Source organism: Rhinolophus ferrumequinum, chromosome 7 (genome assembly GCF_004115265.2).
Source record: "Rhinolophus ferrumequinum isolate MPI-CBG mRhiFer1 chromosome 7, mRhiFer1_v1.p, whole genome shotgun sequence".
NCBI classification, from domain to species: domain Eukaryota; kingdom Metazoa; phylum Chordata; class Mammalia; order Chiroptera; family Rhinolophidae; genus Rhinolophus; species Rhinolophus ferrumequinum.
This window is the reverse complement of record NC_046290.1, coordinates 99252970-99266058: the sequence shown is the minus strand read 5'-3', so window position 1 is coordinate 99266058 and position 13089 is coordinate 99252970. Positions and strand designations below refer to the sequence as shown.

The window sequence follows — 13089 nt, the reverse complement described above, 5'->3', positions numbered from 1 at the left end:
CAGCCAATAGCGGGAGGCGACCGCGTCAGGCCGGCGGCCCGGCGGTCTGCGCGGTGGCCGGTTAGCAGCTCGGTTAGCTGAGAGCGGCCTCCCCGAGGCCCGCGCGCGCTGCACTCTTCGCCCCTCGGTCCAGCCAGCCGGCCGCGTTGCGTCATGCCAGGCGTTGCTCCGCGCTAGTGCCGGGTCCGCTGCCCGCCTGCCCGAAGCCGCGCCCACTGCCCAGAGCCAAAGGGATGGTGGTAGTCACGGGGCGCGAGCCAGACAGCCGTCGCCCGGACGGTGCCATGTCCAGCTCCGACGCCGAAGACGACTTTCTGGAGCCGGCCACCCCGACGGCCTCACAGGCGGGGCATGCGCTGCCCCTGCTGCCCCAGGAGGTACCTGGACTTGGAGGGAGGCGGGGACGGGGGGGAAGGGGCGCAGAGGGAGAAGCAGATACTGGGTGGAGCTGACCTTTGGGATGTAAGCAACGCTCGGTTTGAGGGTCAGGGGTCAGGCTGAGGGTGGTGGCTGAGGAGCTCTACTCACCTGCCCGCCCCCTCCTAAAATGCACCAGGCGGGTTTTACTTGCTCTAGAGGTCACCTGGCCCCCAACCCCCTCCTTCCAGTGCTCACTGCCTACAAGGTCGATTTACTCCCGTCCCGGTGCCCCACCCTTACCAACTAGAGGAGGCAGGGTAGACTGTGGGAAGGGGACCTTGGAGCCCCAAGAGATGATAGTGTCTTCTAGAAAATCCAGGAGGAGGCTCTGGTGGTTGCCTAAACCCAGTCTCCAGCTGCCCAGAGAGTGGAGTAAGGGACTGTGTGCAGATAAGAAGCACCAACTGGTAGATGTGTCCACATTCACCTGACAACTCCCTGGCTTTCCCTCACTCGCTGCTGTGCTGCGGTGCTCCGTGGCTTCCACGGGTCTTACTGTGTATGACTGTCTCACAGTAACACCTGAAAGGACCCTCAAGAAAAGGAAAAAGAGGAGGAAAGGTGGGGCATTGCTGGGCACTGAAGACAGAGACTAGGAAGGAGGAGCTAACAGACTTTCATTGGAGCCAGAGAGATGTTGTAATATTGAAAAGCATGCACTGCGCCAACACTTTAGTTAACTTGGAGGAGGACCGTTGGAAACTAGAGAGAACTGGCCTCTTTTCTTTCCAAATCACAAGGAGTGAAAGATGTAAGAAAAGAAGGAAGGAAGGAAGGAGGGAAGGAAGGAAGGAAAGAAAGAAAAGGTCCTGAGCGTTTTAGGGACACCCTAGAGCTTCTCAGGGCAAATCTATTCCATCAGTCCCTATTCTGCACCCTGCCTCCAGAACCTTACCTGGACTGGGGACTGATCTCACTCTACAGATTAAGAAGGAATTATTCATCAAACATCCATAAGCCTTTCTGTGAGTGGCCTCATGATTGGTGAACAAGATGTTGTCCCTGCCATCAGGAAGCTTGGGGTCTAGCAGGGTGGGCTGACAGAGAAATAATTGCCAATGTGTTGTTCTAGGCACTATAATAGAGGAGAGCGTGGCATACAGTGAAGGCGCAATGGAGGGAGAGTTTAGTTAACTCTGTCTTGGGGACTGGCAAGAGACAATACAGCGGAAATGCTCACAGAGTAGGGGAACTTGAATAGAAGCTCTTAGAATGACTGGATACTGCTAACCTATATGGTGCCTGGTGTGAATTAGAGAAAGGGCACACATCTGGGCTAGCAGATCACTCATCCATGTGCCTCTACGCAGTGAACAACCATTTGGGCACTTAAATTTGCTAGATGGACAAAGGAGAGTGGTAAGAGTGTTTTGGACAGAGAAGACAGCATGAGCAAGGGCACAAAAATGGTAAATTCGGGAAGTAGAAGGGGGACAGTGAAGGCTTTGAATTCTAGAGCAGAGATAGAGGAGGAGGGGGATGGATGGGTCTTGGCCACTAGTGAGTGTGGTGAAAGGAAGGAGAGAGAAGAGTGTTCAGAAACCCTCTTGCGTTTTGGCTTTGGGTGACTAAGTGAATGGTGAGGCATTAATCAGACCCAAGTAGACTGCAGACGGAGCTGCCCGGCTCTCATTCCCTTCCCTGGCTGAACATGTAGCTGTTTCTTTCCAGTTTCCTGAGGTTGTCCCCCTTAACATTGGAGGGGCTTACTTCACCACACGATTGTCTACCTTGAGGCGCTACGAAGACACCATGCTGGCTGCCATGTTCAGCGGGCGCCATTACATCCCCACCGATGCTGAGGGCCGGTACTTCATTGATCGGGATGGCACGCACTTTGGGTATGTTTCTCCCTCTCCCTCTCCCATCAGCTTTGTAGTCCCAGCAAGTGAGTGGCCTGGGTGAGGATCTGGGCTTTCGTATCTTCCATAGTATCTAGAAGAGGAGATAGCATACTCACAGAATTTAATAAACATGCGTATTGAATTAGATCAAAATTCTTAATTCTTTCCCAGTGGGACAGGACAGTTAGAGAAACGCCAGGTAACACATACTGGCTGGATGGGATGAAATTGCTTCTGTCCTATGTAGGTTAAGACGGTGAAGTTGTCATTCATGTGGAAAGGAATAGGTGTGATTCCACCTAGGGGTGAGGAAGTTCCAAAACGCCTTCTCGGAGAATACCCTCAAGTCAGATTCTGGGGCTCAACATTGTAGTTAGGAAGGGAGCATGGTGTAAGAAAAGGTAAGGGACAGGCACATGGGGTTACCATCCTTGAATGTTGCCAAGAAAAGTCTTAAAGAACAAAACAACCTTCAATTAGTACTGTTATTTTAACACTAAAACATGGAAAAACAATCTCAAAAAAAAGATACTCCTTCCCAAGGAAGGATTTCTGACAGCCTTACACGTAAGCAGTATAAAGACTTTAATTTCAACTTCCTTGTTTGCAAAATGAGAAATAATTATAGCTGCCTCGCAGGCCTGTCATGCGGATTAAATAAAGAGCCTTGGTGTGACCCTTGGCGAGGTCCTCTCAGAGTTTATGGCTGAAGCTCTTTTCCCCTTCAGTCTAACTTTGGAAATGACTAAAGAACTCAGATGGCCCTTGACCTTGAACAAAGATGGTCGCCAAGTAGCATTTTGCATATTGGGAGAAGGGTCATTTTTATTTGCAGAAAGGAACTTCTGGTCAAATAATTTGCTTTGAAGCATCTGGGTTTCCCTATTGGGCTGTCACCTGCCTCCAATGCTGAGAAAACAAAGCTTCACATCACTGCAGAGCTATAAAAAGGTTTTTGTTTACAGGCTGTTTGGGGGAGGAAAGTGCTGGCCCCAGCTGGCAGCTCTCTTAGCACTCTTAGCTGGGTCTTGTCTTGGGGGTATGTTTTTCAGACCTTGAGAACATTTGCTTAAGATCCTAGAGGACCAGTTTGGAAAAGGGTTGTGGGGAGGGAGAATAGGGTTTGGTTGCAGGCTAATGTGCCCATGCTCAGGTCACCACACCTGGAAAGTGGCAGAGCCAGGTGAGGGTGTGGCAGAAAGCAGGATATTATGGCATTTATCCTCAGACTGCTGGGCTCCAGTGGCCTATGATTCAGCAGCAGCAGGTGAAGTTGTTAAAAGACTCAGATAAAGTAAAATAGGAGTTTAGGGAATTTGGTGGGTAAACGTCTCTGTTGGTAGCTCATGTACCCCCTGCACCCACCATGGAGGCAGTTTCCTACTTGATCAAGGCAGCGTGTCTTTGGACTAAAGTCTGGACCACTGTGGGTGTGGTGTGGGCTCAGAGCCAACTGTGTCTGCATCGAGCCTCTGTCTAGCTGTGGCTCCTTGAGCAAGTGTGTGCCTTAACCTCTTTGAGCCCCACTTCTTCCTCATTTATAAAATGGACATAAGATAGCATTGATCCCATAATGTCATTGAAAAGATTCAATGGAATAACACACAAATGGTGGCTGGCAGATTAACAGTGAGTGTTAGCTGGTATTGCATTACGATCTGGTAACAGCTTGATCTTGGGGTTTACTCACAGATCCTTACAGAAAAGCCCTTCCCACATCTACCGATGATGGATCTGATTACTCTTAGCACTAAAGAATCTGAAAAGAGAATGAAAAGAACTGAATTTTTATTTTAAGAAAATGCAGTATGTGATTTTATTTACTCCTGGAACCAGTTTGTTTCGATGTTAGGGGCAGGCATTTGATCTCCGTATAGCTGCACAAGAATATTAGTGGCAAGGATATAGAAGCTGGACACATCGCTACTGGGAACGTACATTGCTACAACCACTTCGTTAAACATGCACTGTGAGTGAACACTTCTACTTCCAGTGTCTACCCAAGAGAAACTGGTGCATGTATTAACAAAAAGTCCTTTGTAGAAATGTTCATCACAGCTTTACCTCCTACAAGCCTCAAACTGGAAACTGATACTCAGATGCCCAGCAATGGGAGAATGGGTGAAATAACTTACAGGAGGAGGTACATCCATATAGTTTGATGCTACTTAGCAATAAAAAGCAACAAACCACTGTTACACACAACATAAGAGTGAGTACTCATATGTTGAGGGAAAGAGACCAGGCACAAAAGAGAACATACCGTATGACTCTACTTGTATGAATCTCTACTTCTGTGACTCTATCTTATATGAAGAAGAGGCAAAAAGAATCTTTGGTGACAGAACTAGAAGCAGAGTGGTAGCTTCTGCAGGATAGACTAAAAAGAGACACAAGCAAGCATTAAGAAGATGGAAGTGGGGGCCGGCCCGGTGGCTCAGGCGATTGGAGCTCTGTGCTCCTAACGCCAAAGGCTACCGATTTCAATTCCCACATGGGCCAGTGAGCTCTCAACCACAAGGTTATCTGTTCGACTTCCTGACTTCCGGAAGGGATGGTGGGCAACTAACAACGGCAACTGGACCTGGAGCTGAGCTGCGCCCTCCACAACTAAGATTAAAATGACAACAACTTGAAGTTGAATGGCGCCCTCCACAATTAAGAAAAAAAAGTCCTGGAAGTACACACTGTTCCCCAATAAAGTCCTGTTCCCCTTCCCCAATAAAATCTTTAAAAAAAAAAAAAATGAAGATGGAAGTGTTCTATTTCTTGAGCTAGGCAGTGGTTGTATGGATATATCCATACTTAAAAAGTAATTGAATGGTGCAATTAAGATTTATGTATTTATTGAATATTAATTATACCACAATTCAAATATTTATAAAGAGGCTGGTAATGTTCCATTATTCATATATGTACCTAATAATAACAATACCTAATATTATTCTAGTAATAATTGTAATTATAATGATACTGATAATAACAACTACTAACATTTATTTAGGGCTTACTTTGGGCCAGGTATTTTCTAAGCACTTTTTATATACTAACTCATTTAATCCTCTCATAACATTATTGAATAGTTTTCTTATTTGCCCTATTTTACAGGTGAGACGAGGCACAGAAAGGTTAAGTTCACTTACTCAAGGTGACATAGCTGGCAGTCTGGTTCCAGATTCTGTGCTCTAAACGCTGTGTGACACTGCCTGGTGCAGTAGCCTCTCCTCACCACCTCCTTTCCTTCCTGCTCAGAGATGTGCTGAATTTCCTGCGCTCAGGGGACCTGCCGCCCAGGGAACGTGTGCGGGCTGTGTACCGAGAGGCCCAATACTATGCCATTGGGCCCCTGCTGGAGCGGCTGGAGGACATGCAGCCGCTGAAGGGGGAGAGAGTGCGCCAGGCGTTCCTGGGACTCATGCCCTATTACAGAGGTGAGGGGCCGGCGGGTGGGGGCGGGGGGCAGTGAGGTATGCAAGGCATCTGTCAGTGCCTCCTCTCCCCCGAAACAGGTTCTGGGCCCAGGGTTCATGTATGCTCCTTAGGGTGGGAGAGAATCTCTGTCCCGTCTGTCCCCCATGTTGGTCCCACTGGGAAAATATAGGGTAAGGAGGGCCCGCCTTTGACAATCATCAAATCGCATTTCAAAAGGACCGTCCTCATCCCTTCCCTCTGGTTTCTTTTGCTCTGGGGATCCATAAACCTTGTTTAAGTCTGTACCCTGCATTTCCCTTCCCCAGGACTCTTCCCTCTGGCTCCAGTGGTCACTGGGCTCTCTCCGTGCCCCCCCACTGCCTTGCCCTGCCCCCCACACCTCCCAGTGATGAGGGGCGCTCACCCCCTAGTGAGGGGGGCGCTCTCACCTTTCCCAGTGACGGTGGGAGGGGTGTGCTCTCACCCCGCCCAGTGACGGGGGCGTGCTCACCCCCGTAGACCATTTGGAGCGGATTGTGGAGATTGCCCGGCTCCGCGCAGTGCAGCGGAAGGCACGCTTTGCCAAGCTCAAGGTCTGTGTCTTCAAGGAGGAGATGCCCATCACCCCCTACGAGTGTCCACTCCTCAACTCCCTGCGCTTCGAGCGGAGCGACAGTGATGGGCAGCTTTTTGAGCACCACTGTGAAGTGGACGTGTCCTTTGGGCCCTGGGAGGCTGTGGCTGACGTGTACGACCTGCTGCACTGCCTGGTCACGGACCTCTCAGCCCAGGGCCTCGTCGTGGACCACCAGTGCATTGGGGTGTGTGACAAGCACCTCGTCAACCACTACTACTGCAAGCGCCCCATCTATGAGTTCAAGATCACATGGTGGTGAGTAGTCCTGGTAGGAACAGAGTCCCTTTAGGGAGGGTGTCCATTCTCCTAGTGGCTCTGGGAGTGAGATCCCTGGAAGGGGGATCTGACTGCCCCAGAACCTGCTGAGGTGAGGACCGAGTGCAGAGGCACAGTGCCAAGTGGACGGAGCTGCAGCTCTAGTCTCCCAGGCTGCACATTGGGGTCAGGCATGGGCTTTGGCCCACGGGGACTTGGTGTCTGCACTCAACCTGGCCTTTCTTCCAGGCACCCTAGTCTTTGCCTGAGGCTGACGGGGTCTGGCTAGCTAGGGCTTGACCAGGAAGTCCAGAAAGGTTTTGTCACTTCTTGACCTTGTAAGAGGGTTTCTGCCCTTTTTAGAGCCACATCACCAACGAATATAGACATAATCATTTCCTCATACCTGTTCAGGTATTGCTTTCTTGTGCTCAGTGTATAGGTACAAACACAGAACACCATGCGGGATTTACCCAAGTAACCACCCCACAGCGCTTGGCTGAAGAAAGAGCAATTTTCCTTTTCCCCCAAGAATAGCCCCATGCTTTGTTTCAGGATGTAGAAAGACTTCCTCCCAGAACATACTCTACATCACCTTTTGGCAATATAACTATAGTTGCCAAAACCATGCACCAGGTTGGCCTTAGAAAAGCACAGTGTTTACAGCCCTGCATGGGCCTTGGCTTCTATCTCTACCAACCTTCCTTGCGTGAAGGGTTACCTGCTCACAGGGCTGGAGGGCTAATTTCAGAGGTGCCTTTTGAAGTGTCCCTAAGTCCAGCAGGCACAATGCCTAGATCTGTTATCTTCGAGATGTAATACCCTTTCTAAAGACTCAGAATACCTCCTTGGCTGCCATTTTGTGTGTCAGGATCCAGTGTGTGGTGAACCTCCTTGGATGGGACCCCCTACTTTTTAAAAGCTTTTTGCTTTATCCCACTAACATTCTCCTTCTAGGAGAGTGTTTATTCTGGGGAAGTAAAGACAGGGCTGGGTGAGAGGCATGGCTACCCCAGGAGCTGCAGGAAGACAGCAACAAACCTCTCCACAGTTCAGAGAGAAAACCATCTGCACAGTTCTGCCCCCCTTGCATTTCCTTCTTGCTCTGTCTGCAGCCAGGGGCGGCTAGTCAGGGTATAGACGTGCCTCTCCTAAAGGAAGCACCACTAATTGGAGCGTAACATTTCTGAGCTGCAGTAATCCTGATTATACTTCACTGTTCCTGGGTGTTCTTGTAGGGAGATGTTTCATATGTGAAAACCTGGTGAGGACAGCCTCACTGGTCTCAGTCTTCCAAGAGCAGGTTGGTAAGATAGAGCAAGGGGGGTGCTGAAAATGTCTGCCTCCTTCTGAGGACGAGAAGGCCCAACCCTGAGACCTCGGCTGAATTCTTTGATGGGGCAGTAACCTCCTGGCCCTTGTGTGAAAACAGATTGCAGGGAACAGTTCTGCACTCTTAGCATGTGGAGCAGAGATACAGACTGAGATATAAGAGGAAAGTGTAGTCAGTCGTCCTGGTTCCCAGAAACATGTTCTCTCTGTTGTCCTCGCCCACAAATGGATGTCACTTTTCTGGAGCTGAGATCTCTGCTTAGAGCTTAGCCCAGCAGCATGGCTCTCGTCTTGTTCTGACAGTAAAGTCTTTTGTTTAGTTGCTCTGATTGGTGTTACTGCCTCATACAAATTCATGTTTTTGACAAGCCGTTCAGGAGGAAGTCAGTGTGAGTAGAGAGCTGAGAATTAAGCCCCGTGCTCAGTGGTCCGGCCTTGGCCCCTCGTCCTTCCCACGCTGGTGTAGAGCATCATAGTGCTTACTATTTAGAGGCCTACATGTCAGACAGGAGTGGCTGGTTTGCTAAAAAACCGGCCCTGGGGACTTGCTTGGGGCTACAGAGACGCTGTTCCTATGCCTCTTGTTAGGGACACCTGCTTTCTCTGTCCCTCTGTGATGTCCTCAAGGTGGTATGCTCTGTGCCATTGTGAGCCAGTAGACCAGGAAGAGCAGCGGGGACACTGGCGCCCAACTTAGAGCTCTTTCTAAATGGAGTGAAAGAATCCATGGCCTATTTTGGCCATTCTCTGATGAGAAGCCAAGGCCAGTCTGAAAAGTGCTTTTAGATGTGGCGGTTTGTGATAATGGCCTCCAAATAAAGATCATCTCTGAGGAAGTGACTTCTCCTAGTTGGATCCCTTTTTAACTCTTAAAGGGCCAGGCTCAGAGCATAAGAAAGGTTGGGTCAGGAAGGAAGGTTCCAAAGGATGACTTTCTCCCCAATAGAAAGGTAGTATATTTTCACAGAATTCTTGTGCATAATGCCAGTGAATGCCTCTCCTCCTGACAAGGGACTAGCTTCATCCTGCCGTGCGACAGGCCAGTGGTTATCGATGGATCAGAGTGCCTGCCTTTGGAGCTTCCCTCCTAACTTTGGGCACCTTTTCTCCCAGGTGCCATGCTCACTGGTTGGGAAGGTGAAAGTTTTAGGAGATAGGACTGTATGGTGCAATGCTAGCCCCAACAAAATTCAAGGAAAATAAAAACTTAATGGCAACAAAAAAAGGCTAAAACAAAACCACAGTGAAACACATCACACCATCCCAGGTGGAGGAAGAAAATCACCACCATCCTTATTCTACCTCGGGCTATCCAGTGCTTATCATTTGGAAGGCAGTTAGTTGTGCCCCAAAGCTTCTATCCTTTCTTCCTGGAGCTTAGGATATTCTGGGAGCTGTGTGAGCCTGTGCCTCAGGTTTATCAGCTGTAAAAGTCTTTCTGGTCTGGGTTGCTCATTGGAGGACTAGGAAATTGACATTTGCAAACCACAAAGTGGGGTGAACCTCAGTGTGTGATCTTGGCCTAAGCCAGACCCTGAAGAGGTTAGGATCTACAATAACAACAGAGCAAAAACTATGCACACTGAGCATTTTGATCCCAGGTAGAATTTCAGACATCATCCTTCTGCATACCTTCTGTCTATATTTAATTGTGATATAAGTGATTAAGCTTTCTTGGGTACCATTTTGTTGGAACTCTTTCATAAATGTGGTGCCTGCCTCATGATCCTTAAAAGAGGGGGCTTTATTCATCAGAAGCCTGAGTATTGGGAGCTGGGGTGGGGGAGGCACTTTTTGGAGTTCTGGAAGAAACATGTATGTATACATATGTTAATTGGGGGAGGGTGGGTTGGTGAGGGGCTGGAGGAGGTGGGAACAAAGGCTGGTTATAGGAGTAGGCAGTTGCCTCTGGAGTGTGGGAGGGAGCTCAGCGTCTGTGTGGCTGTGGCTTATGTACACAGAATGACACTCCGTGCTCGCTCCTTACCTGTCTGTGTGCGCTTTGGTGCGTGGAGCCTCAGCTCCCTCACGTGGCATTAAAGTGAACACCGAGAACCTGGGTGCTGTGCCTTTCTTTTGGAGAAGTACTCATCCCTCCTCGGCCCACCACTTGGCCAGCAAATATGTCTTGATTTTTCCTTAAAATGTGGTATGTTGGGGGATGCCACACTATTATAAATGCCATGCTCTTCCCTGAGATTAGCAGCTGAACGTCTGGCCTGACTTGAAGTAAAGGCGGACAGGCCCCACGAAGATCCTTCTGTACTTACCTAGCCTCGTCTCTGCCCCGTCAGGTAGGAGTGTGCCCGCCTCACCCAGGCAGACCACTCTGCTCTCATGTTGAGAGGTCTCTGGGGGCAGAAGATGGCACAGGTGTACTCACTTGTGTGGCCCACACCCATGGCAGTAGTTCCAACAGAAATCCCTCCTGTTAGATACCCACTTCTATCCAGGGGAGATAGTGGCTCTAAGCTTATGTAAGCCTCAGTGGTTAGACTCTTCCTTGGGGGTATAAAATGCCCTTCCTCTGAAAGTGGAGTTTGACACCTTCCTGGTTAATGAATGTTGTCATCAAGATGCCCTAGGAGTCACATCATGGATTAACCCAGAAAGGTGAGTTCTGAAGTGCTGGGCAGCTATGCCACTCTCCACTGCTCTCCTTCAATCTCTGATTATTCTCACTTTTAAACACAAACACTGCATCATCTGTGCCAGTGTATTCTGTGACCTAATCAGGGCTCACACATCCCATAGCAATAACACCTTACAAGTCAGAAACCAAAGCTCCAGGATGTCTAATTTCCCCGAAGGCCCATAGCTGCTGAGCCAGGATGCAAATCCAGAGCCCTTTTCTGAGATCCTCATGGATGTTCAGTTAGTAGAGCCCCCCACTGGACATCCCACCTCAGAGGCTCAGGGCTTCACCTGCCTTGCCTATAAGATTTGAAAAGCAAATACTCTAGAAGGAGTACTAAAACAACTTCCTTAGACGTATAGGTCTTCAGTAGCCCTGAGAATCAAGGAGATAGGTGGGTCCTCAGTGCCTACCCGGGAGAGAAGGGCCCTCTACTCGTGGAACAGTGACTGGAGGGTAACATAGTAGGTGAGAGAGGACCCCCTGGCTGACACTGGTGGGATGACCTGGGACTCGTGCAGTCCTGGGTCTAACCATACAGATGTGCTGTCAGCATAATCACGTGGGAAAGGAGGCTTCCTTCAGAGACCCCTGGCATCAAGAGCAAAATGAACGGGACACTCTGGTTTAGCTCAGGGGACACTATGTGCCTGGCATGGAGCTCTTGGCCCTTGGATTCCGGGTCTCTACCCTGCTTGTGTGTCTTTTGTCATCATTTTGCAGCTGACCTTTTAGCTGGTTTTACTTACTTTTCATTTTGATTTGTTTAACTAATAGCCTGTTCCTTTAGCTTTTATTTAACTTTCTGTCTTTTGATTCCTTACCATTATGTTTCTCCTATCATGTACGTTAGTTTTCTCTATTTTTTAAACATGATTTTAAACTTATTTTAAGTCAGAGCTTATGCTTCTGCTTTATTGTTTTTATTAAATTTTTTTTTTAATTTTTCAATTACAGTTGACACACAATATTATACAGGTAACCCTGGTATAACACAGCACCTCTATAACACGGTTTCGCTCTAACAAGGTTCCAGAATTGGGGGAAACTCTGGTAAAACACGGCATCCTAGAACACGGTTTCATTCTAACATGGTTTGAGAATTAGAGGAACCCGTGAACAACGAGGAGCATAATAAGAGCTTTTAAGAGCAAAAAATATCTCATTCGAAATAAGGGAAATCCCCTAACAACACGGAATGTAATAAGAGCTTTTAAGAGCAAAAGATACCTCATTTGAAATTTTTCATTCGAGCATGAATGTCATATCAGATTTGATTGCAGAATTTTAAAATTTATTAGAATTTTAAATCCATTTTGTTCGTGGAGTATTAAGTTCAGAGGATGAAGATACCTTGTCAAAACGAAAACGCCCTTGGTTAATGGGGCTTAGTAGTGATGACGAAGAAAACATTATTGAATACATATTAATATGTTATACTTTTGGTGAAAGTTGTTTAATAAAGATATTTCTCTTAATTATAAAAATATAATAGTGTGTTTTTAAAATTTTTGGAACCTAACCCCCCTTTTTGTACTAGTTTTTGTTTCGTATCACACAGATTTGCATGACAGCATCTTTTAGGAACCTAACAACCCTGTTATATGGGGGTTACCTGTATTAGCTTCAGGTGAACAACACAGTGATTAAACATTTATATAACTTATGAGTGATCACCCTGATAAATTTAGTACCCATCTGACACCATACATAGTTATTACAATATTATTGACTATATTCCCTATGCTGTACTTTACATCCCCATGACTGTTTTGTAACTACTGATTTGTACTTCTTAATCCCTTCACCTTTCTCACCCAGCCCAACCCCCAACCCATTTGGTAACCATCAATTTGTTCTCTGTGTCTACGAGTCTGTTTTGTTCTTTTTTGTTTTTTAGAGTCAACATATAAGTGAAATCATACGGTCACATATTTGTCTTTCTGACTTATTTCACTAACCTTTATTTCTAACATAACTTTTAAGTAAAGCACATGTATAAATAGGATACAGCGAAGATAGGTCTTGTGCTGAGCAGAGTAATTTGTGCTGTTTTTTCTCTCTAGTCATTTCTACAATGACCTTATAGTAGCTGTGAACATCAGATACCTCATTTCTCCCTTTAGATCAATATCTTCTTCTAAACTCTAAGGAAAAACTGACCGTTATTATCAAAGTTACAGACCTGGGTTATAGGTACCCAGGTGGCCAAACTGTTACCTCCCCCTCCAAAATGTACCTCCACCAAGTAACAGGAAGCACAGCCTTAGGAACAGGGCAGTTCCATTCCTGGACTGCTAAGGACTGACTTCTTCCCTCACACACCTGTTCTCCCTGAAGAATGACACCATCCAGCGATCCTTAGATCCCACTTCTTCCAACCACCAAACACCAAGTGGGAACAAGACAGTTGTGCACCATGAAAAAAATCCAACACATCTGCAAGAAAGACTTTGAATTGAACCATCGAGAAGCACTCCATACCCGTGATCATAACACACCTTTGCCAGTATTCAGTGATCAAAAAGGAATCCCGATTCACCATTCAACAAGCC

The 13089-nt window shown here is 47.5% G+C and overlaps 1 protein-coding gene and 1 long non-coding RNA gene across 2 annotated transcripts in view; one reads left to right on the top strand and one right to left on the bottom strand.

Annotated features, from left to right (window-relative positions):
- Window positions 1-13089, bottom strand: part of LOC117025187 (uncharacterized) — a 41516-nt gene that overhangs the window by 14179 nt on the left and 14248 nt on the right. The window lies entirely within an intron of this gene.
- KCTD7 (potassium channel tetramerization domain containing 7) lies at window positions 24-11680 on the top strand. The gene is made up of 4 exons (XM_033110991.1): window positions 24-377; window positions 2092-2261; window positions 5517-5695; window positions 6195-11680. Exons 1-4 carry the CDS (start codon window positions 234-236, stop codon window positions 6569-6571), a joined length of 870 nt encoding a protein of 289 aa, XP_032966882.1. The 5' UTR covers window positions 24-233; the 3' UTR covers window positions 6572-11680.